General features: G+C 49.5%; 1 protein-coding gene across 1 annotated transcript in view; it reads right to left on the reverse strand.

The window, feature by feature from the left end:
• LOC137310699 (nitric oxide synthase 1-like) overlaps positions 1-25,247 on the reverse strand; it is a 197,280-nt gene that overhangs the window by 152,504 nt on the left and 19,529 nt on the right. Inside the window, exon 2 of the mRNA XM_067978385.1 lies at positions 3,922-4,024. Within this exon, the coding sequence (XP_067834486.1) occupies positions 3,922-4,024 (103 nt within the window). The remainder of the gene's footprint in view (positions 1-3,921; positions 4,025-25,247) is intronic.

Here is a 25,247-nt window from a genome sequence, read left to right on the forward strand (position 1 = left end):
GCTCCATATATCCCTCACACCCTTCACCTGCTCACTACAGGCTCCATATATCCCTCACACCCTTCACCTGCTCACTATAGCCTCCATATATCCCTCACACCCTTCACCTGCTCACTGCAGGCTCCATATATCCCTCACACCCTGCCCCTGCTCACTACAGGCTCCATATATCCCTCACACCATTCCCCTGCTCACTACGGGCTCCATATATCCCTCACACCCTTCCCCTGCTCACTACAGGCTCCATATATCCCTCACACCCTTCACCTGTTCACTACAGGCTCCATATATCCCTCACACCCTTCCCCTGCTCACTACAGGCTCCATATATCCCTCACACCCTTCCCCTGCTCACTACGGGCTCCATATATCCCTCACACCATTCCCCTGCTCACTACAGGCTCCATATATCCCTCACACCCTTCCCCTGCTCACTATAGACTCCATATATCCCTCACACCCTTCACCTGCTCACTATAGACTCCATATATCCCTCACACCCTTCACCTGTTCACTATAGACTCCATATATCCCTCACACCCTTCCCCTGCTCACTACAGGCTCCATATATCCCTCACACCCTTCCCCTGCTCACTATAGACTCCATATATCCCTCACACCCTTCACCTGCTCACTATAGCCTCCATATATCCCTCACACCCTTCACCTGTTCACTATAGACTCCATATATCCCTCACACCCTTCACCTGCTCACTATAGCCTCCATATATCCCTCACACCCTTCCCCTGCTCACTATAGACTCCATATATCCCTCACACCCTTCACCTGCTCACTACAGGCTCCATATATCCCTCACACCCTTCTCCTGCTCATTATAGCCTCCATATATCCCTCACACCCATCACCTGCTCACGATAGACTCCATATATCCCTCACACCCTTCACCTGCTCACTATAGCCTCCATATATCCCTCACACCCTTCACCTGCTCACTATAGCCTCCATATATCCCTCACACCCTTCACTTGTTCACTACAGGCTCCATATATCCCTCACACCCTTCACCTGTTCACTACAGGCTCCATATATCCCTCACACCCTTCACCTGTTCACTATAGGCTCCATATATCCCTCACACCCTTCACCTGTTCACTATAGGCTCCATATATCCCTCACACCCTTCACCTGCTCACTATAGGCTCCATATATCCCTCACACCCTTCACCTGTTCACTATAGGCTCCATATATCCCTCACACCCTTCACCTGTTCACTACAGGCTCCATATATCCCTCACACCCTTCACCTGTTCACTATAGGCTCCATATATCCCTCACACCCTTCACCTGCTCACTACAGGCTCCATATATCCCTCACACCCTTCACCTGCTCACTATAGCCTCCATATATCCCTCACACCCTTCACCTGCTCACTGCAGGCTCCATATATCCCTCACACCCTTCCCCTGCTCACTACAGGCTCCATATATCCCTCACACCCTTCCCCTGCTCACTACGGGCTCCATATATCCCTCACACCCTTCCCCTGCTCACTACAGGCTCCATATATCCCTCACACCCTTCACCTGTTCACTACAGGCTCCATATATCCCTCACACCCTTCCCCTGCTCACTACAGGCTCCATATATCCCTCACACCCTTCCCCTGCTCACTACGGGCTCCATATATCCCTCACACCCTTCCCCTGCTCACTACAGGCTCCATATATCCCTCACACCCTTCCCCTGCTCACTATAGACTCCATATATCCCTCACACCCTTCACCTGCTCACTATAGACTCCATATATCCCTCACACCCTTCACCTGTTCACTATAGACTCCATATATCCCTCACACCCTTCCCCTGCTCACTACAGGCTCCATATATCCCTCACACCCTTCCCCTGCTCACTATAGACTCCATATATCCCTCACACCCTTCACCTGCTCACTATAGCCTCCATATATCCCTCACACCCTTCACCTGTTCACTATAGACTCCATATATCCCTCTCACCCTTCACCTGCTCACTATAGCCTCCATATATCCCTCACACCCTTCCCCTGCTCACTATAGACTCCATATATCCCTCACACCCTTCACCTGCTCACTACAGGCTCCATATATCCCTCACACCCTTCCCCTGCTCATTATAGCCTCCATATATCCCTCACACCCATCACCTGCTCACGATAGACTCCATATATCCCTCACACCCTTCACCTGCTCACTATAGCCTCCATATATCCCTCACACCCTTCACCTGCTCACTATAGCCTCCATATATCCCTCACACCCTTCACTTGTTCACTACAGGCTCCATATATCCCTCACACCCTTCACCTGTTCACTACAGGCTCCATATATCCCTCACACCCTTCCCCTGCTCACTACAGGCTCCATATATCCCTCACACCCTTCCCCTGCTCACTATAGACTCCATATATCCCTCACACCCTTCACCTGCTCACTATAGACTCCATATATCCCTCACACCCTTCACCTGTTCACTATAGCCTCCATATATCCCTCACACCCTTCACCTGCTCACTACAGGCTCCATATATCCCTCACACCCTTCACCTGCTCACTACAGACTCCATATATCCCTCACACCCTTCCCCTGCTCACTATAGGCTCCATATATCCCTCACACCCTTCACCTGCTCACTACAGGCTCCATATATCCCTCACACCCTTCCCCTGCTCATTATAGCCTCCATATATCCCTCACACCCATCACCTGCTCACTATAGCCTCCATATATCCCTCACACCCTTCACCTGTTCACTACAGGCTCCATATATCCGTCACACCCTTCACTTGTTCACTACAGGCTCCATATATCCCTCACACCCTTCACTTGTTCACTACAGGCTCCATATATCCCTCACACCCTTCACCTGTTCACTACAGGCTCCATATATCCCTCACACCCTTCACCTGTTCACTACAGGCTCCATATATCCCTCACACCCTTCCCCTGCTCACTACAGGCTCCATATATCCCTCACACCCTTCACCTGCTCACTACAGGCTCCATATATCCCTCACACCCTTCACCTGCTCACTATAGCCTCCATATATCCCTCACACCCTTCACCTGCTCACGATAGGCTCCATATATCCCTCACACCCTTCACCTGTTCACTACAGGCTCCATATATCCCTCACACCCTTCACCTGCTCACTATAGGCTCCATATATCCCTCACACCCTTCACCTGTTCACTACAGGCTCCATATATCCCTCACACCCTTCACCTGTTCACTATAGCCTCCATATATCCCTCACACCCATCACCTGCTCACGATAGACTCCATATATCCCTCACACCCTTCCCCTGCTCACTACAGGCTCCATATATCCCTCACACCCTTCCCCTGCTCACTATAGGCTCCATATATCCCTCACACCCTTCACCTGCTCACGATAGGCTCCATATATCCCTCACACCCTTCACCTGCTCACGATAGGCTCCATATATCCCTCACACCCTTCACCTGTTCACTACGGGCTCCATATATCCCTCACACCCTTCCCCTGTTCACTACAGGCTCCATATATCCCTCACACCCTTCCCCTGCTCACTATAGGCTCCATATATCCCTCACACCCTTCCCCTGCTCACTACAGGCTCCATATATCCCTCACACCCTTCCCCTGCTCACTATAGGCTCCATATATCCCTCACACCCTTCACCAGCTCACTACAGGCTCCTCATATCCCTCTCACTCTTCACCTGCTCACTTCACCTGCTTTCAGCGACTGGTGTACAAGGACACCCAGGTCTCGTTGCACCTCCCCTTTTCCCAGTCGATCACCATTCAGAGAATAATCTGTCTTTCTGTTTTTACAACCAAAGTGGATAACCTCACATTTATCCAGGTTACACTGCAAGTCTGCCACAGCACCCCCACTCAAAAGAATTGTTGGCCAAACCCTCCCACTCGCACCTTCTGAGCCTGCAGGTGAAGAGTGTCGTACAGCAGGTTGCCACTCTGCCAGTTCTTGAGTCGCACGTACTTGGGCGTCTGGAAAATGGTGCTCTGCGAGAGGCTGAGGGGAAAACACAAGAAGTTCAGGTCAAGAGTACCGGGTATTGAGTGGGCGCCCAACACACCCAGCGCTGAGGGAGCATCACTCTGTATCTAACCCTGTACCTGCCCTGGGAGTGTTTGATGGGACAGTGTAGAGGGAGCTTTACTCTGTATCTAACCCTGTACCTGCCCTGGGAGTGTTTGACGGGACAGTGTAGAGGGAGCTTTACTCTGTATCTAACCCTGTACCTGCCCTGGGAGTGTTTGATGGGACGGTGTAGAGGGAGCTTTAATCTGTATCTAACCCTGTACCTGCCCTGGGAGTGTTTGATGGGACGGTGTAGAGGGAGCTTTACTCTGTATCTAACCCTGTACCTGCCCTGGGAGTGTTTGATGGGACAGTGTAGAGGGAGCTTTACTCTGTATCTAACCCTGTACCTGCCCTGGGAGTGTTTGACGGGACAGTGTAGAGGGAGCTTTACTCTGTATCTAACCCTGTACCTGCCCTGGGAGTGTTTGATGGGACGGTGTAGAGGGAGCTTTAATCTGTATCTAACCCTGTACCTGCCCTGGGAGTGTTTGATGGGACGGTGTAGAGGGAGCTTTACTCTGTATCTAACCCTGTACCTGCCCTGGGAGGGTTTGACGGGACAGTGTAGAGGGAGCTTTACTCTGTAGCTATCCCGGTCTGTACCTGCCCTGGGAGTGTTTGATGGGACAGTGTAGAGGGAGCTTTACTCTGTATCTAACCCTGTACCTGCCCTGGGAGTGTTTGATGGGACAGTGTAGAGGGAGCTTTACTCTGTATCTAACCCTGTACCTGCCCTGGGAGTGTTTGATGGGACAGTGTAGAGGGAGCTTTACTCTGTATCTAACCCTGTACCTGCCCTGGGAGTGTTTGACGTGACAGTGTAGAGGGAGCTTTACTCTGTATCTAACCCTGTACCTGCCCTGGGAGTGTTTGACGGGACAGTGTAGAGGGAGCTTTACTCTGTATCTAACCCTGTACCTGCCCTGGGAGTGTTTGATGGGACAGTGTAGGGGGAGCTTTACTCTGTATCTAACCCTGTACCTGCCCTGGGAGTGTTTGATGGGACGGTGTAGAGGGAGCTTTACTCTGTATCTAACTCTGTACCGACATGGGAGTGTTTGACGGGACGGTGCAGAGGGAGCTTTACTCTGTTTCTAACCCAGAACCTGCCCTGGGAGTGTTTGATGGGACAGTGTAGAGGGAGCTTTACTCTGTATCTAATCCTGTACCTGCCCTGGGAATGTTTGATGGGACAGTGTAGAGGGAGCTTTACTCTGTATCTAATCCTGTACCTGCCCTGGGAATGTTTGATGGGACAATGTAGAGGGAACTTTACTCTGTTTCTAACCCTGTACCTGCCCTGGGAGTGTTTGATGGGACAGTGTAGAGGGAGCTTTACTCTGTATCTAACCCTGTACCTGCCCTGGGAGTGTTTGATGGGACAGGGTAGAGGGAGCTTTACTCTGTATCTAACCCTGTACCTGCCCTGGGAGTGTTTGATGGGACAGTGTAGAGGGAGCTTTACTCTGTATCTAACCCTGTACCTGCCCTGGGAGTGTTTGATGGGACAGTGTAGAGGGAGCTTTACTCGGTATCTAAACCTGTACCTGCTCTGGGAGTGTTTGATGGGACAGTGTAGAGGGAGCTTTACTCTGTATCTAACCCTGCACCTGCCCTGGGAGTGTTTGACGGGACAGTATAAAATCTGTCTCTCTCCAACTCCCTCATGCTGCCTCTCTCTTTCTCTCACTCTGTCTCTCCCCTTTCCTGGCTTTCTGTGTCTCTCCAACCTGTGTGAGTTTCTGCAAGCATGTTTCTCTCTCTCAGTTTCTCAGGCCACCATCTCTCTCTGTCCCTCCGCCCCTGTTGGTCTCTGTATCCGTTCTGTGACTTTGTTTGCATGTCTCAACCCTGCCCCTTCTCAGCCAGTCAGGACACTTCCCCAGTTATCAGAAGTGCCTGAACAGATTGCAGTTCTCAACTGAAACTTTTGTACAAAACGTTGGCGGTTTGTGTACGGGAAGCTGAGAGCTGGGCGGGAAAGCTGTGTCAGAAACGGACAACGACAGAGGAAATGTCCCAATGACCTGCCTTTGTTCATGGAAGCAGGCACCACATCCTGAATAATGGCAGAACAGTGAGTTCAAATCAGCAGAGGGAAGGGCAGAAACTGAGAGAGAGAGGTACAGAAACTGAGAGAGAGGGACAGAAACTGAGAGAGAGAGGGATAGAAACTGGGAGAGAGAGGGTCAGAAACTGAGAGAGAGAGGGACAGAAACTGAGAGAGAGAGGGACAGAAACTGAGAGAGAGAGGGATAGAAACTGAGAGAGAGAGGGACAGAAACTGAGAGAGAGAGGGAAAGAAACTGGGAGAGAGAGGGACAGAAACTGGGAGAGAGAGACAGAAACTGAGAGAGAGAGACAGAAACTGAGAGAGAGGGACAGAAACTGAGAGAGAGGGACAGAAACAGAGAGAGAGAGACAGAAACTGAGAGAGAGAGAGAGAAACTGAGAGAGAGAGGGACAGAAACTGAGAGAGAGAAGGACAGAAACTGAGAGAGAGGGACATAAACTGAGAGAGAGAGGGTCAGAAACTGAGAGAGAGAGGGACAGAAACTGAGAGACAGAGGGACAGAAACTGAGAGAGGGACAGAAACTGAGAGAGAGAGGGAGAGAAACTGAGAGAGAGAGGGACAGAAACTGAGAGAGAGGGACAGAAACTGAGAGAGAGAGGGACAGAAACTGAGAGAGAGAGGGACAGAAACGGAAAGAGAGAAGGACAGAAACTGACAGAGAGTGGGACAGAAACTAAGAGAGAGAGGGACAGAAACGAAGAGAGAGAGGGACAGAAACTGAGAGAGGGATAGAAATTGAGAGAGAGAGGGATAGAAACTGGGAGAGGGACAGAAACTGAGAGAGAGAGGGAGAGAAACTGAGAGAGAGAGGGAGAGAAACTGAGAGAGAGAGGGAGACAGAAACTGAGAGAGAGAGGGACAGAAACTGAGAGAGAGAGGGACAGAAACTGAGAGAGAAGGACAGAAACTGAGAGAGAGAAGGACAGAAACTGAGAGAGAGAGGGACAGAAACTGAGAGAGAGAGGGACAGAAACGGAAAGAGAGAAGGACAGATACTGACAGAGAGTGGGACAGAAACTAAGAGAGAGAGGGACAGAAACTAAGAGAGAGAGGGACAGAAAATGAGAGAGAGAGGGACAGAAAATGAGAGAGAGGGACAGAAATTGAGAGAGACAGGGAGACAGAAACTGAGGGAGAGAGGGACAGAAACTGAGAGAGAGAGGGACAGAAACTGAGAGAGAGGGACAGAAACTGAGAGAGAGGGGGACAGAAACTGAGAGAGAGAGGGACAGAAATTGAGAGAGAGAGGGACAGAAACTGAGAGAGAGAAGGACAGAAACTGAGAGAGAGAGGGACAGAAACTGAGAGAGAGAGGGACAGAAACGGAAAGAGAGAAGGACAGATACTGACAGAGAGTGGGACAGAAACTAAGAGAGAGAGGGACAGAAACTAAGAGAGAGAGGGACAGAAAATGAGAGAGAGAGGGACAGAAAATGAGAGAGAGAGGGACAGAAATTGAGAGAGAGAGGGAGACAGAAACTGAGGGAGAGAGGGACAGAAACTGAGAGAGAGAGGGACAGAAACTGAGAGAGAGGGACAGAAACTGAGAGAGAGGGGGACAGAAACTGAGAGAGAGGGACAGAAATTGAGAGAGAGAGGGACAGAAACTGAGAGAGAGAAGGAGAGAAACTGAGAGAGAGGGACAGAAACTGAGAGAGAGAGGGACAGAAACTGAGAGAGAGGGACAGAAACTGAGAGAGAGAGGGACAGAAAATGAGAGAGAGGGACAGAAATTGAGAGTGGGACAGAAACTGAGAGAGAGAGAGACAGAAAATGAGAGAGAGAGGGACAGAAACTGAGAGAGAGAGGGACAGAAACTGAGAGAGAGGGACAGAAACTGAGAGAGAGGGAGAGAAACTGAAAGAGAGAGGGACAGAAACTGAGAGAGAGAGGGACAGAAACTGAGAGAGAGAGGGACAGAAACTGAGAGAGAGGGACAGAAACTGAGAGAGAGAGGGACAGAAACTGAGCGAGAGAGGGACAGAAACTGAGCGAGAGAGGGACAGAAACTGAGAGAGAGAGGGGCAGAAACTGAGAGAGAGGGGCAGAAACTGAGAGAGAGAGGGACAGAGACTGAGAGAGAGGGACAGAAACTGAGAGAGAGGGGCAGAAACTGAGAGAGAGGGACAGAAACTGAGCGAGAGAGGGACAGAAACTGAGAGAGAGAGGGACAGAAACTGAGAGAGAGGGACAGAAACTGAGAGAGAGGGACAGAAAATGAGAGAGAGGGATAGAAACTGAGAGAGAGAGGGACAGAAACTGAGAGAGAGAACGAGAGAAACTGAGAGAGAGAAGGACAGAAACTGACAGAGAGAGGGAGAGAAACTGAGAGAGAGGGAGAGAAACTGAGAGAGAGAAGGAGAGAAACTGAGAGAGAGAAGGAGAGAAACTGAGAGAGAGAGGGACAGAAACTGAGAGAGAGAGGGACAGAAACTGAGAGAGAGGGTCAGAAACTGAGAGAGAGAGGGACAGAAACTGAGAGAGAGAGGGACAGAAACTGAGCGAGAGAGGGGCAGAAAATGAGAGAGAGAGGGGCAGAAACTGAGAGAGAGGGGCAGAAACTGAGAGAGAGAGGGGCAGAAACTGAGAGAGAGGGGCAGAAACTGAGAGAGAGGGACAGAAACTGAGCGAGAGAGGGGCAGAAACTGAGAGAGAGGGGCAGAAACTGAGAGAGAGGGACAGAAACTGAGCGAGAGAGGGACAGAAACTGAGAGAGAGAGGGACAGAAACTGAGAGAGAGGGACAGAAACTGAGAGAGAGGGACAGAAAATGAGAGAGAGAGGGAGAGAAACTGAGAGAGAGAACGAGAGAAACTGAGAGAGAGAAGGACAGAAACTGACAGAGAGAGGGAGAGAAACTGAGAGAGAGGGAGAGAAACTGAGAGAGAGAAGGACAGAAACTGACAGAGAGAGGGAGAGAAACTGAGAGAGAGGGAGAGAAACTGAGAGAGAGAAGGAGAGAAACTGAGAGAGAGAGGGACAGAAACTGAGAGAGAGAGGGACAGAAACTGAGAGAGAGAGGGACAGAAACTGAGAGAGAGGGACAGAAACTGAGAGAGAGAGGGACAGAAACTGAGAGAGAGAGGGACAGAAACTGCGGGAGAGAGGGACAGAAACTGAGAGAGAGAGGGACAGAAACTGAGACAGAGGGACAGAAACTGAGAGACAGAGGGACAGAAACTGAGAGACAGATGGACAGAAACTGAGAGAGAGAGGGACAGAAACTGAGAGAGAGAGGGACAGAAACTGAGTGAGAGGGACAGAAACTGAGAGAGAGAGGGACAGAAACTGAGAGAGTGGGACAGAAACTGAGGGAGAGAAGGACAGAAACTGAGAGAGAGAAGGACAGAAACTGAGAGAGAGAAGGACAGAAACTGAGAGAGAGGGACAGAAATGTAAAGAGAGAAGGAGAGAAACTGAGAGAGAGAAGGACAGTAACTGAGAGAGAGAGGGAGAGAAACTGAGAGAGAGGGACAGAAACGGAAAGAGAGAAGGAGAGAAACTGAGAGAGAGAGGGACAGAAACTGAGAGAGAGAGGGACAGAAAGTGAGAGAGAGGGACAGAAACGGAAAGAGAGAAGGAGAGAAACTGAGAGAGAGAAGGACAGTAACTGAGAGGGACAGAAACTGAGAGAGAGGGACAGAATCTGAGACAGAGGGACAGAAACTGAGAGAGAGGGACAGAAACTGAGAGAGAGAGGGACAGAAACTGAGAGAGAGAGGGACAGAAACGGAAAGAGAGAAGGACAGATACTGACAGAGAGTGGGACAGAAACTAAGAGAGAGGGGCAGAAACTGAGAGAGAGAGGGGGAGAAACTGAGAGCGAGAGGGGCAGAAACTGAGAGAGAGGGGCAGAAACTGAGAGAGAGAGGGACAGAAACTGAGAGAGAGGGACAGAAACTGAGAGAAAGGGAGAGAAACTGAGAAAGAGGGAGAGGAACTGAGAGAGAGGGACATAAACTGAGAGAGAGGGACAGAAACTGAGAGAGAGGGGCAGAAACTGAGAGAGAGCGGCAGAAACTGAGAGAGAGAAGGACAGAAACTGAGAGAGAGGGACAGAAACTGAGAGAGAGAGGGACAGAAACTGAGAGAGAGAGGCACAGAGACTGAGAGAGAGAGGGACAGAAACTGAGAGAGAGAAGGACAGAAACTGAGAGAGAGAGGGACAGAAACAGAGAGAGAGGGACAGAAACTGAGAGAGAGAGGGACAGAAACTGCGGGAGAGAGGGACAGAAACTGAGAGAGAGAGGGACAGAAACTGAGCTAGAGAGGGACAGAAACTGAGAGAGAGAGGGACAGAAACTGAGAGAGAGAAGGACAGAAACTGAGAGAGAGGGACAGAAACTGAGAGAGAGAGGGACAGAAACTGAGAGAGAGAGGGACAGAGACTGAGAGAGAGGGACAGAAACTGAGAGAGAGAAGGACAGAAACTGAGAGAGAGAGGGACAGAAACAGAGAGAGAGGGACAGAAACTGAGAGAGAGAGGGACAGAAACTGCGGGAGAGAGGGACAGAAACTGAGAGAGAGGGACAGAAACTGAGAGAGAGGGACAGAAACTGAGAGACAGAGGGACAGAAACTGAGAGACAGAGGGACAGAAACTGAGAGAGAGAGGGACGGAAACTGAGTGAGAGGGACAGAAACTGAGAGAGAGAGGGACAGAAACTGAGAGAGTGGGACAGAAACTGAGGGAGAGAAGGACAGAAACTGAGAGAGAGAAGGACAGAAACTGAGAGAGAGAAGGACAGAAACTGAGAGAGAGAGGGACAGAAACTGAGAGAGAGGGACAGAAATGTAAAGAGAGAAGGAGAGAAACTGAGAGAGAGAAGGACAGTAACTGAGAGAGAGTGGGACAGAAACTGAGAGAGAGGGACAGAAACGGAAAGAGAGAAGGAGAGAAACTGAGAGAGAGAGGGACAGAAACTGAGAGAGAGAGGGACAGAAAGTGAGAGAGAGGGACAGAAACGGAAAGAGAGAAGGAGAGAAACTGAGAGAGAGAAGGACAGTAACTGAGAGGGACAGAAACTGAGAGAGAGGGACAGAATCTGAGAGAGAGGGACAGAAACTGAGAGAGAGGGACAGAAACTGAGAGAGAGAGGGACAGAAACTGAGAGACAGGGACAGAAACGGAAAGAGAGAAGGACAGATACTGACAGAGAGTGGGACAGAAACTAAGAGAGTGAGGGACAGAAACTAAGAGAGAGAGGGACAGAAACTAAGAGAGAGAGGGACAGAAACTGAGAGAGAGAGGGACAGAAACTGAGAGAGAGAGGGACAGAAAATGAGAGAGAGGGACAGAAAATGAGAGAGGGACAGAAACTTAGAGAGAGAGGGAGAGAAACTGAGAGAGAGAGGGAGAGAAACTGAGAGAGAGAGGGACAGAAACTGTGAGAGAGAGGGACAGAAACTGAGAGAGAAGGACAGAAACTGAGAGAGAGAGGGACAGAAACTGAGAGAGAGGGACAGAAACGGAAAGAGAGAAGGACAGATACTGACAGTGAGTGGGACAGAAACTAAGAGAGAGAGGGACAGAAACTAAGAGAGAGAGGGACAGAAACTAAGAGAGAGAGGGACAGAAACTGAGAGATAGAGGGACAGAAACTGAGAGAGAGAGGGACAGAAAATGAGAGAGAGGGACAGAAAATGAGAGAGAGGGGGACAGAAATTGAGAGAGAGAGGGAGACAGAAACTGAGGGAGAGAGGGACAGAAACTGAGAGAGAGAGGGACAGAAACTGAGAGAGAGGGACAGAAACTGAGAGAGAGAGGGACAGAAACTGAGAGAGAGAGGGACAGAAACTGAGAGAGAGAGGGACAGAAACTGAAAGAGAGAGGGACAGAAAATGAGAGAGAGAGGGACAGAAAATGAGAGAGAGGGACAGAAATTGAGAGAGAGAGGGAGACAGAAACTGAGGGAGAGAGGGACAGAAACTGAGAGAGAGGGACAGAAACTGAGAGAGAGGGACAGAAACTGAGAGAGAGAGGGACAGAAAATGAGAGAGAGAGGGACAGAAATTGAGAGATAGAGGGACAGAAACTGATAGAGAGGGACAGAAACTGAGAGAGAGGGACAGAAACTGAGAGAGAGGGACAGAAAATGAGAGAGAGAGGGACAGAAAATGAGAGAGAGGGGCAGAAACTGAGAGAGATAGGGGCAGAAACTAAGAGAGAGGGACAGAAACTGAGCGAGAGAGGGACAGAAACAGAGAGAGAGGGACAGAAACTGAGAGAGAGGGACAGAAACTGAGAGAGAGGGACAGAAAATGAGAGAGAGGGACAGAAACTGAGAGAGAGAACGAGAGAAACTGAGAGAGAAGGACAGAAACTGACAGAGAGAGGGAGAGAAACTGAGAGAGAGGAGAGAAACGGAGAGAGAGAAGGAGAGAAACTGAGAGAGAGAAGGAGAGAAACTGAGAGAGAGAGGGACAGAAACTGAGAGAGAGAGGGACAGAAACTGAGAGAGAGAGGGTCAGAAACTGAGAGAGAGAGGGTCAGAAACTGAGAGAGAGGGCCAGAAACTGAGAGAGAGAGGGACAGAAACTGAGAGAGAGAGTGACAGAAACTGAGAGAGAGAGGGACAGAAACTGAGAGAGAGAAGGACAGAAACTGAGAGAGAGAGGGACAGAAACTAAGAGAGAGGGGCAGAAACTGAGAGAGAGAGGGGGAGAAACTGAGAGAGAGAGGGGCAGAAACTGAGAGGGGCAGAAACTGAGAGAGAGAGGGACAGAAACTGAGAGAGAGAGGGACAGAAACTGAGAGAAAGGGAGAGAAACTGAGAAAGAGGGAGAGGAACTGAGAGAGAGGGACAGAAACTGAGAGAGAGGGACAGAAACTGAGAGAGAGGGGCAGAAACTGAGAGAGAGAGCGGCAGAAACTGAGAGAGAGAAGGACAGAAACTGAGAGAGAGGGACAGAAACTGAGAGAGAGAGGGACAGAAACTGAGAGAGAGAGGGACAGAGACTGAGAGAGAGAGGGACAGAAACTGAGAGAGAGAAGGACAGAAACTGAGAGAGAGAGGGACAGAAACAGAGAGAGAGGGACAGAAACTGAGAGAGAGAGGGACAGAAACTGCGGGAGAGAGGGACAGAACTGAGAGAGAGAGGGACAGAAACTGAGCTAGAGATGGACTGAAACAGAGAGAGAGAGGGACAGAAACTGAGAGAGAGAAGGACAGAAACTGAGAGAGAGGGACAGAAACTGAGAGAGAGAGGGACAGAAACTGAGAGAGAGAGGGACAGAGACTGAGAGAGAGAGGGACAGAAACTGAGAGAGAGAAGGACAGAAACTGAGAGAGAGAGGGACAGAAACAGAGAGAGAGGGACAGAAACTGAGAGAGAGAGGGACAGAAACTGCGGGAGAGAGGGACAGAAACTGAGAGAGAGAGGGACAGAAACTGAGACAGAGGGACAGAAACTGAGAGACAGAGGGACAGAAACTGAGAGAGAGAGGGACAGAAACTGAGTGAGAGGGACAGAAACTGAGAGAGAGAGGGACAGAAACTGAGAGAGTGGGACAGAAACTGAGGGAGAGAAGGACAGAAACTGAGAGAGAGAAGGACAGAAACTGAGAGAGAGGGACAGAAACTGAGAGAGAGGGACAGAAATGTAAAGAGAGAAGGAGAGAAACTGAGAGAGAGAAGGACAGTAACTGAGAGAGAGAGGGACAGAAACTGCGGGAGAGAGGGACAGAACTGAGAGAGAGAGGGACAGAAACTGAGAGAGAGAGGGACAGAAACTGAGAGAGAGAGGGACAGAAACTGAGAGAGAGAAGGACTGAAACTGAGAGAGAGGGACAGAAACTGAGAGAGAGAGGGACAGAAACTGAGAGAGAGAGGGACAGAGACTGAGAGAGAGAGGGACAGAAACTGAGAGAGAGAGGGACAGAGACTGAGAGAGAGAGGGACAGAAACTGAGAGAGAGGGACAGAAATGTAAAGAGAGAAGGAGAGAAACTGACAGAGAGAGGGACAGAAACTGAGAGAGAGAGGGACAGAAACTGCGGGAGAGAGGGACAGAACTGAGAGAGAGAGGGACAGAAACTGAGCTAGAGATGGACTGAAACAGAGAGAGAGAGGGACAGAAACTGAGAGAGAGAAGGACAGAAACTGAGAGAGAGGGACAGAAACTGAGAGAGAGAGGGACAGAAACTGAGAGAGAGAGGGACAGAGACTGAGAGAGAGAGGGACAGAAACTGAGAGAGAGAAGGACAGAAACTGAGAGAGAGAGGGACAGAAAGAGAGAGAGAGGGACAGAAACTGAGAGAGAGAGGGACAGAAACTGCGGGAGAGAGGGACAGAAACTGAGAGAGAGAGGGACAGAAACTGAGACAGAGGGACAGAAACTGAGAGACAGAGGGACAGAAACTGAGAGAGAGAGGGACAGAAACTGAGTGAGAGGGACAGAAACTGAGAGAGAGAGGGACAGAAACTGAGAGAGTGGGACAGAAACTGAGGGAGAGAAGGACAGAAACTGAGAGAGAGAAGGACAGAAACTGAGAGAGAGAAGGACAGAAACTGAGAGAGAGAGGGACAGAAACTGAGAGAGAGGGACAGAAATGTAAAGAGAGAAGGAGAGAAACTGAGAGAGAGAAGGACAGTAACTGAGAGAGAGAGGGACAGAAACTGAGAGAGAGGGACAGAAACGGAAAGAGAGAAGGAGAGAAACTGAGAGAGAGAGGGACAGAAACTGAGAGAGAGGGACAGAAAGTGAGAGAGAGGGACAGAAACGGAAAGAGAGAAGGAGAGAAACTGAGAGAGAGAAGGACGGTAACTGAGAGGGACAGAAACTGAGAGAGAGGGACAGAAACTAAGAGAGAGAGGGACAGAAACTGAGAGAGAGGGACAGAAACTGAGAGAGAGAGGGACAGAAACTGAGAGAGAGAGGGACAGAAACGGAAAGAGAGAAGGACAGATACTGACAGAGAGTGGGACAGAAACTAAGAGAGAGAGGGACAGAAACTAAGAGAGAGAGGGACAGAAACTAAGAGAGAGAGGGACAGAAACTGAGAGAGAGAGGGACAGAAACTGAGAGAGAGGGACAGAAAATGAGAGAGAGGGACAGAAAATGAGAGAGGGACAGAAACTGAGAGAGAGAGGGAGAGAAACTGAGAGAGAGAGGGACAGAAACTGAGAGAGAGAGGGACAGAAACTGAGAGAGAGGGACAGAAACTGAGAGAGAGGGACAGAAAATGAGAGAGAGAGGGACAGAAAATGAGAGAGAGGGACAGAAATTGAGAGAGGGACAGAAACTGAGAGAGAGAGAGACAGAAAATGAGAGAGAGAGGGACAGAAACTGAGAGAGAGAGGGACAGAAACTGAGAGACAGAGGGACAGAAACTGAGAGAGAGAGGGACAGAAACTGAGTGAGAGGGACAGAAACTGAGAGAGAGAGGGACAGAAACTGAGAGAGTGGGACAGAAACTGAGGGAGAGAAGGACAGAAACTGAGAGACAGAGGGACAGAAACTGAGAGAGAGAGGGACAGAAACTGAGAGAGAGAGGGACAGAAACTGAGTGAGAGGGACAGAAACTGAGAGAGAGAGGGACAGAAACTGAGAGAGTGGGACAGAAACTGAGGGAGAGAAGGACAGAAACTGAGAGAGAGAAGGACAGAAACTGAGAGAGAGAAGGACAGAAACTGAGAGAGAGAAGGACAGAAACTGAGAGAGAGGGACAGAAATGTAAAGAGAGAAGGAGAGAAACTGAGAGAGAGAAGGACAGTAACTGAGAGAGAGAGGGACAGAAACTGAGAGAGAGGGACAGAAACGGAAAGAGAGAAGGAGAGAAACTGAGAGAGAGAGGGACAGAAACTGAGAGAGAGAGGGACAGAAAGTGAGAGAGAGGGACAGAAACGGAAAGAGAGAAGGAGAGAAACTGAGAGAGAGAAGGACAGTAACTGAGAGGGACAGAAACTGAGAGAGAGGGACAGAATCTGAGAGAGAGGGACAGAAACTGAGAGAGAGGGACAGAAACTGAGAGAGAGAGGGACAGAAACTGAGAGAGAGAGGGACAGAAACGGAAAGAGAGAAGGACAGATACTGACAGAGAGTGGGACAGAAACTAAGAGAGAGGGGCAGAAACTGAGAGAGAGAGGGGGAGAAACTGAGAGAGAGAGGGGCAGAAACTGAGAGAGAGGGGCAGAAACTGAGAGAGAGAGGGACAGAAACTGAGAGAGAGAGGGACAGAAACTGAGAGAAAGGGAGAGAAACTGAGAAAGAGGGAGAGGAACTGAGAGAGAGGGACATAAACTGAGAGAGAGGGACAGAAACTGAGAGAGAGGGGCAGAAACTGAGAGAGAGAGCGGCAGAAACTGAGAGAGAGAAGGACAGAAACTGAGAGAGAGGGACAGAAACTGAGAGAGAGAGGGACAGAAACTGAGAGAGAGAGGGACAGAGACTGAGAGAGAGGGACAGAAACTGCGGGAGAGAGGGACAGAACTGAGAGAGAGAGGGACAGAAACTGAGCTAGAGATGGACTGAAACAGAGAGAGAGAGGGACAGAAACTGAGAGAGAGAAGGACAGAAACTGAGAGAGAGGGACAGAAACTGAGAGAGAGAGGGACAGAAACTGAGAGAGAGAGGGACAGAGACTGAGAGAGAGAGGGACAGAAACTGAGAGAGAGAAGGACAGAAACTGAGAGAGAGAGGGACAGAAACAGAGAGAGAGGGACAGAAACTGAGAGAGAGAGGGACAGAAACTGCGGGAGAGAGGGACAGAAACTGAGAGAGAGAGGGACAGAAACTGAGACAGAGGGACAGAAACTGAGAGACAGAGGGACAGAAACTGAGAGAGAGAGGGACAGAAACTGAGTGAGAGGGACAGAAACTGAGAGAGAGAGGGACAGAAACTGAGAGAGTGGGACAGAAACTGAGGGAGAGAAGGACAGAAACTGAGAGAGAGAAGGACAGAAACTGAGAGAGAGAAGGACAGAAACTGAGAGAGAGAGGGACAGAAACTGAGAGAGAGGGACAGAAATGTAAAGAGAGAAGGAGAGAAACTGAGAGAGAGAAGGACAGTAACTGAGAGAGAGAGGGACAGAAACTGAGAGAGAGGGACAGAAACGGAAAGAGAGAAGGAGAGAAACTGAGAGAGAGGGACAGAAACTGAGAGAGAGGGACAGAAAGTGAGAGAGAGGGACAGAAACGGAAAGAGAGAAGGAGAGAAACTGAGAGAGAGAAGGACAGTAACTGAGAGGGACAGAAACTGAGAGAGAGGGACAGAAACTAAGAGAGAGAGGGACAGAAACTGAGAGAGAGGGACAGAAACTGAGAGAGAGAGGGACAGAAACTGAGAGAGAGAGGGACAGAAACGGAAAGAGAGAAGGACAGATACTGACAGAGAGTGGGACAGAAACTAAGAGAGAGAGGGACAGAAACTGAGAGAGAGAGGGACAGAAACTGAGAGAGAGGGACAGAAAATGAGAGAGAGGGAGAGAAAATGAGAGAGGGACAGAAACTGAGAGAGAGAGGGAGAGAAACTGAGAGAGAGAGGGACAGAAACTGAGAGAGAGAGGGACAGAAACTGAGAGAGAGGGACAGAAACTGAGAGAGAGGGACAGAAAATGAGAGAGAGAGGGACAGAAAATGAGAGAGAGGGACAGAAATTGAGAGAGGGACAGAAACTGAGAGAGAGAGAGACAGAAAATGAGAGAGAGAGGGACAGAAACTGAGAGAGAGAGGGACAGAAACTGAGAGACAGAGGGACAGAAACTGAGAGAGAGGGACAGAAACTGAGAGAGAGAGGGACAGAAACTGAGTGAGAGGGACAGAAACTGAGAGAGAGAGGGACAGAAACTGAGAGAGTGGGACAGAAACTGAGGGAGAGAAGGACAGAAACTGAGAGACAGAGGGACAGAAACTGAGAGAGAGAGGGACAGAAACTGAGAGAGAGAGGGACAGAAACTGAGTGAGAGGGACAGAAACTGAGAGAGAGAGGGACAGAAACTGAGAGAGTGGGACAGAAACTGAGGGAGAGAAGGACAGAAACTGAGAGAGAGAAGGACAGAAACTGAGAGAGAGAAGGACAGAAACTGAGAGAGAGAAGGACAGAAACTGAGAGAGAGGGACAGAAATGTAAATAGAGAAGGAGAGAAACTGAGAGAGAGAAGGACAGTAACTGAGAGAGAGAGGGACAGAAACTGAGAGAGAGGGACAGAAACGGAAAGAGAGAAGGAGAGAAACTGAGAGAGAGAGGGACAGAAACTGAGAGAGAGAGGGACAGAAAGTGAGAGAGAGGGACAGAAACGGAAAGAGAGAAGGAGAGAAACTGAGAGAGAGAAGGACAGTAACTGAGAGGGACAGAAACTGAGAGAGAGGGACAGAATCTGAGAGAGAGGGACAGAAACTGAGAGAGAGGGACAGAAACTGAGAGAGAGAGGGACAGAAACTGAGAGAGAGAGGGACAGAAACGGAAAGAGAGAAGGACAGATACTGACAGAGAGTGGGACAGAAACTAAGAGAGAGGGGCAGAAACTGAGAGAGAGAGGGGGAGAAACTGAGAGAGAGAGGGGCAGAAACTGAGAGAGAGGGGCAGAAACTGAGAGAGAGAGGGACAGAAACTGAGAGAGAGAGGGACAGAAACTGAGAGAAAGGGAGAGAAACTGAGAAAGAGGGAGAGGAACTGAGAGAGAGGGACATAAACTGAGAGAGAGGGACAGAAACTGAGAGAGAGGGGCAGAAACTGAGAGAGAGAGCGGCAGAAACTGAGAGAGAGAAGGACAGAAACTGAGAGAGAGGGACAGAAACTGAGAGAGAGAGGGACAGAAACTGAGAGAGAGAGGGACAGAGACTGAGAGAGAGGGACAGAAACTGAGAGAGAGGGACAGAAACTGAGAGAGAGAGGGACAGAAACTGCGGGAGAGAGGGACAGAAACTGAGAGAGAGAGGGACAGAAACTGAGCTAGAGAGGGACAGAAACTGAGAGAGAGAGGGACAGAAACTGAGAGAGAGAAGGACAGAAACTGAGAGAGAGGGACAGAAACTGAGAGAGAGAGGGACAGAAACTGAGAGAGAGAGGGACAGAGACTGAGAGAGAGGGACAGAAACTGAGAGAGAGAAGGACAGAAACTGAGAGAGAGAGGGACAGAAACAGAGAGAGAGGGACAGAAACTGAGAGAGAGAGGGACAGAAACTGCGGGAGAGAGGGACAGAAACTGAGAGAGAGGGACAGAAACTGAGAGAGAGGGACAGAAACTGAGAGACAGAGGGACAGAAACTGAGAGACAGAGGGACAGAAACTGAGAGAGAGAGGGACAGAAACTGAGAGAGAGGGACAGAAACTGAGAGAGAGGGACAGAAAATGAGAGAGAGAGGGACAGAAACTGAGTGAGAGGGACAGAAACTGAGAGAGAGAGGGACAGAAACTGAGAGAGTGGGACAGAAACTGAGGGAGAGAAGGACAGAAACTGAGAGAGAGAAGGACAGAAACTGAGAGAGAGAAGGACAGAAACTGAGAGAGAGAGGGACAGAAACTGAGAGAGAGGGACAGAAATGTAAAGAGAGAAGGAGAGAAACTGAGAGAGAGAAGGACAGTAACTGAGAGAGAGAGGGACAGAAACTGAGAGAGAGGGACAGAAACGGAAAGAGAGAAGGAGAGAAACTGAGAGAGAGAGGGACAGAAACTGAGAGAGAGGGACAGAAAGTGAGAGAGAGGGACAGAAACGGAAAGAGAGAAGGAGAGAAACTGAGAGAGAGAAGGACAGTAACTGAGAGGGACAGAAACTGAGAGAGAGGGACAGAATCTGAGAGAGAGGGACAGAAACTGAGAGAGAGGGACAGAAACTGAGAGAGAGAGGGACAGAAACTGAGAGAGAGAGGGACAGAAACGGAAAGAGAGAAGGACAGATACTGACAGAGAGTGGGACAGAAACTAAGAGAGAGAGGGACAGAAACTAAGAGAGAGAGGGACAGAAACTAAGATAGAGAGGGACAGAAACTGAGAGAGAGAGGGACAGAAACTGAGAGAGAGAGGGACAGAAAATGAGAGAGAGGGACAGAAAATGAGAGAGGGACAGAAACTGAGAGAGAGAGGGAGAGAAACTGAGAGAGAGAGGGACAGAAACTGAGAGAGAGAGGGACAGAATCTGAGAGAGAGGGACAGAAACTGAGAGAGAGGGACAGAAAATGAGAGAGAGGGACAGAAAATGAGAGAGAGGGACAGAAATTGAGAGAGGGACAGAAACTGAGAGAGAGAGAGACAGAAAATGAGAGAGAGAGGGACAGAAACTGAGAGAGAGGGGGACAGAAACTGAGAGAGAGGAACAGAAACTGAGAGACAGAGGGACAGAAACTGAGAGACAGATGGACAGAAACTGAGAGAGAGAGGGACAGAAACTGAGAGAGAGAGGGACAGAAACTGAGTGAGAGGGACAGAAACTGAGAGAGAGAAGGACAGAAACTGAGAGAGAGAAGGACAGAAACTGAGAGAGAGAAGGACAGAAACTGAGAGAGAGGGACAGAAATGTAAAGAGAGAAGGAGAGAAACTGAGAGAGAGAAGGACAGTAACTGAGAGAGAGAGGGACAGAAACTGAGAGAGAGAGGGACAGAAACGGAAAGAGAGAAGGACAGATACTGACAGAGAGTGGACAGAAACTAAGAGAGAGGGGCAGAAACTGAGAGAGAGAGGGGGAGAAACTGAGAGAGAGAGGGGCAGAAACTGAGAGAGGGGCAGAAACTGAGAGAGAGAGGGACAGAAACTGAGAGAGAGAGGGACAGAAACTGAGAGAAAGGGAGAGAAACTGAGAAAGAGGGAGCGGAACTGAGAGAGAGGGACATAAACTGAGATAGAGGGACAGAAACTGAGAGAGAGGGGCAGAAACTGAGAGAGAGAGCGGCAGAAACTGAGAGAGAGAAGGACAGAAACTGAGAGAGAGGGACAGAAACTGAGAGAGAGAGGGACAGAAACTGAGAGAGAGAGGGACAGAGACTGAGAGAGACAGGGACAGAAACTGAGAGAGAGAAGGACAGAAACTGAGAGAGAGAGGGACAGAAACTGAGAGAGAGAGGGACAGAAACTGCGGGAGAGAGGGACAGAAACTGAGAGAGAGAGGGACAGAAACTGAGCTAGAGAGGGACAGAAACTGAGAGAGAGAGGGACAGAAACTGAGAGAGAGAAGGACAGAAACTGAGAGAGAGGGACAGAAACTGAGAGAGAGAGGGACAGAAACTGAGAGAGAGAGGGACAGAGACTGAGAGAGAGGGACAGAAACTGAGAGAGAGAAGGACAGAAACTGAGAGAGAGAGGGACAGAAACAGAGAGAGGGGGACAGAAACTGAGAGAGAGGGACAGAAACTGCGGGAGAGAGGGACAGAAACTGAGAGAGAGGGACAGAAACTGAGAGAGAGGGACAGAAACTGAGAGACAGAGGGACAGAAACTGAGAGAGAGAGGGACAGAAACTGAGAGAGAGAGGGACAGAAACTGAGTGAGAGGGACAGAAACTGAGAGAGAGGGACAGAAACTGAGAGAGTGGGACAGAAACTGAGGGAGAGAAGTACAGAAACTGAGGGAGAGAAGGACAGAAACTGAGAGAGAGAAGGACAGAAACTGAGAGAGAGAGGGACAGAAACTGAGAGAGAGGGACAGAAATGTAAAGAGAGAAGGAGAGAAACTGAGACAGAGAAGGACAGTAACTGAGAGAGAGAGGGACAGAAACTGAGAGAGAGGGACAGAAACGGAAAGAGAGAAGGAGAGAAACTGAGAGAGAGAGGGACAGAAACTGAGAGAGAGGGACAGAAAGTGAGAGAGAGGGACAGAAACGGAAAGAGAGAAGGAGAGAAACTGAGAGAGAGAAGGACAGTAACTGAGAGGGACAGAAACTGAGAGAGAGGGACAGAAACTGAGAGAGAGGGACAGAAACTGAGAGAGAGAGGGACAGAAACTGAGAGACAGGGACAGAAACGGAAAGAGAGAAGGACAGATACTGACAGAGAGTGGGACAGAAACTAAGAGAGAGAGGGACAGAAACTAAGAGAGAGAGGGACAGAAACTGAGAGAGAGAGGGACAGAAACTGAGAGGGAGAGGGACAGAAAATGAGAGAGAGGGACAGAAAATGAGAGAGGGACAGAAACTTAGAGAGAGAGGGAGAGAAACTGAGAGAGAGAGGGAGACAGAAACTGAGAGAGAGGGACAGAAACTGAGAGAGAGAGGGACAGAAACTGTGAGAGAGAGGGACAGAAACTGAGAGAGAAGGACAGAAACTGAGAGAGAGAAGGACAGAAACTGAGAGAGAGAGGGACAGAAACTGAGAGAGAGGGACAGAAACGGAAAGAGAGAAGGACAGATACTGACAGAGAGTGGGACAGAAACTAAGAGAGAGAGGGACAGAAACTAAGAGAGAGAGGGACAGAAACTAAGAGAGAGAGGGACAGAAACTGAGAGAGAGAGGGACAGAAACTGAGAGAGAGAGGGACAGAAAATGAGAGAGAGAGGGACAGAAAATGAGAGAGAGAGGGACAGAAATTGAGAGAGAGAGGGAGACAGAAACTGAGGGAGAGAGGGACAGAAACTGAGAGAGAGATGGACAGAAACTGAGAGAGAGGGACAGAAACTGAGAGAGAGAGGGACAGAAACTGAGAGAGAGAGGGACAGAAACTGAGAGAGAGAGGGACAGAAACTGAAAGAGAGAGGGACAGAAAATGAGAGAGAGAGGGACAGAAAATGAGAGAGAGGGACAGAAATTGAGAGAGAGAGGGAGACAGAAACTGAGGGAGAGAGGGACAGAAACTGAGAGAGAGGGACAGAAACGGAAAGAGAGAAGGAGAGAAACTGAGAGAGAGAAGGACAGAAACTGAGAGAGAGGGACAGAAACTGAGAGAGGGACAGAAATGTAAAGAGAGAAGGAGAGAAACTGAGAGAGAGAAGGACAGTAACTGAGAGAGAGAGGGACAGAAACTGCGGGAGAGAGGGACAGAACTGAGAGAGAGAGGGACAGAAACTGAGCTAGAGATGGACTGAAACAGAGAGAGAGAGGGACAGAAACTGAGAGAGAGAAGGACTGAAACTGAGAGAGAGGGACAGAAACTGAGAGAGAGAGGGACAGAAACTGAGAGAGAGAGGGACAGAGACTGAGAGAGAGAGGGACAGAAACTGAGAGAGAGAGGGACAGAGACTGAGAGAGAGAGGGACAGAAACTGAGAGAGAGGGACAGAAATGTAAAGAGAGAAGGAGAGAAACTGAGAGAGAGAGGGACAGAAACTGAGAGAGAGAGGGACAGAAACTGCGGGAGAGAGGGACAGAACTGAGAGAGAGAGGGACAGAAACTGAGCTAGAGATGGACTGAAACAGAGAGAGAGAGGGACAGAAACTGAGAGAGAGAAGGACAGAAACTGAGAGAGAGGGACAGAAACTGAGAGAGAGAGGGACAGAAACTGAGAGAGAGAGGGACAGAGACTGAGAGAGAGAGGGACAGAAACTGAGAGAGAGAAGGACAGAAACTGAGAGAGAGAGGGACAGAAACAGAGAGAGAGGGACAGAAACTGAGAGAGAGAGGGACAGAAACTGCGGGAGAGAGGGACAGAAACTGAGAGAGAGAGGGACAGAAACTGAGACAGAGGGACAGAAACTGAGAGACAGAGGGACAGAAACTGAGAGAGAGAGGGACAGAAACTGAGTGAGAGGGACAGAAACTGAGAGAGAGAGGGACAGAAACTGAGAGAGTGGGACAGAAACTGAGGGAGAGAAGGACAGAAACTGAGAGAGAGAAGGACAGAAACTGAGAGAGAGAAGGACAGAAACTGAGAGAGAGAGGGACAGAAACTGAGAGAGAGGGACAGAAATGTAAAGAGAGAAGGAGAGAAACTGAGAGAGAGAAGGACAGTAACTGAGAGAGAGAGGGACAGAAACTGAGAGAGAGGGACAGAAACGGAAAGAGAGAAGGAGAGAAACTGAGAGAGAGAGGGACAGAAACTGAGAGAGAGGGACAGAAAGTGAGAGAGAGGGACAGAAACAGAAAGAGAGAAGGAGAGAAACTGAGAGAGAGAAGGACAGTAACTGAGAGGGACAGAAACTGAGAGAGAGGGACAGAAACTAAGAGAGAGAGGGACAGAAACTGAGAGAGAGGGACAGAAACTGAGAGAGAGAGGGACAGAAACTGAGAGAGAGAGGGACAGAAACGGAAAGAGAGAAGGACAGATACTGACAGAGAGTGGGACAGAAACTAAGAGAGAGAGGGACAGAAACTAAGAGAGAGAGGGACAGAAACTAAGAGAGAGAGGGACAGAAACTGAGAGAGAGAGGGACAGAAACTGAGAGAGAGGGACAGAAAATGAGAGAGAGGGACAGAAAATGAGAGAGGGACAGAAACTGAGAGAGAGAGGGAGAGAAACTGAGAGAGAGAGGGACAGAAACTGAGAGAGAGAGGGACAGAAACTGAGAGAGAGGGACAGAAACTGAGAGAGAGGGACAGAAAATGAGAGAGAGAGGGACAGAAAATGAGAGAGAGGGACAGAAATTGAGAGAGGGACAGAAACTGAGAGAGAGAGAGACAGAAAATGAGAGAGAGAGGGACAGAAACTGAGAGAGAGAGGGACAGAAACTGAGAGACAGAGGGACAGAAACTGAGAGAGAGAGGGACAGAAACTGAGAGAGAGAGGGACAGAAACTGAGTGAGAGGGACAGAAACTGAGAGAGAGAGGGACAGAAACTGAGAGAGTGGGACAGAAACTGAGGGAGAGAAGGACAGAAACTGAGAGACAGAGGGACAGAAACTGAGAGAGAGAGGGACAGAAACTGAGAGAGAGAGGGACAGAAACTGAGTGAGAGGGACAGAAACTGAGAGAGAGAGGGACAGAAACTGAGAGAGTGGGACAGAAACTGAGGGAGAGAAGGACAGAAACTGAGAGAGAGAAGGACAGAAACTGAGAGAGAGAAGGACAGAAACTGAGAGAGAGAAGGACAGAAACTGAGAGAGAGGGACAGAAATGTAAAGAGAGAAGGAGAGAAACTGAGAGAGCGAAGGACAGTAACTGAGAGAGACAGAAACTGAGAGAGAGGGACAGAAACGGAAAGAGAGAAGGAGAGAAACTGAGAGAGAGAGGGACAGAAACTGAGAGAGAGAGGGAAAGAAAGTGAGAGAGAGGGACAGAA

This window comes from Heptranchias perlo, unplaced genomic scaffold (genome assembly GCF_035084215.1).
Source record: "Heptranchias perlo isolate sHepPer1 unplaced genomic scaffold, sHepPer1.hap1 HAP1_SCAFFOLD_271, whole genome shotgun sequence".
Classification (NCBI taxonomy): domain Eukaryota; kingdom Metazoa; phylum Chordata; class Chondrichthyes; order Hexanchiformes; family Hexanchidae; genus Heptranchias; species Heptranchias perlo.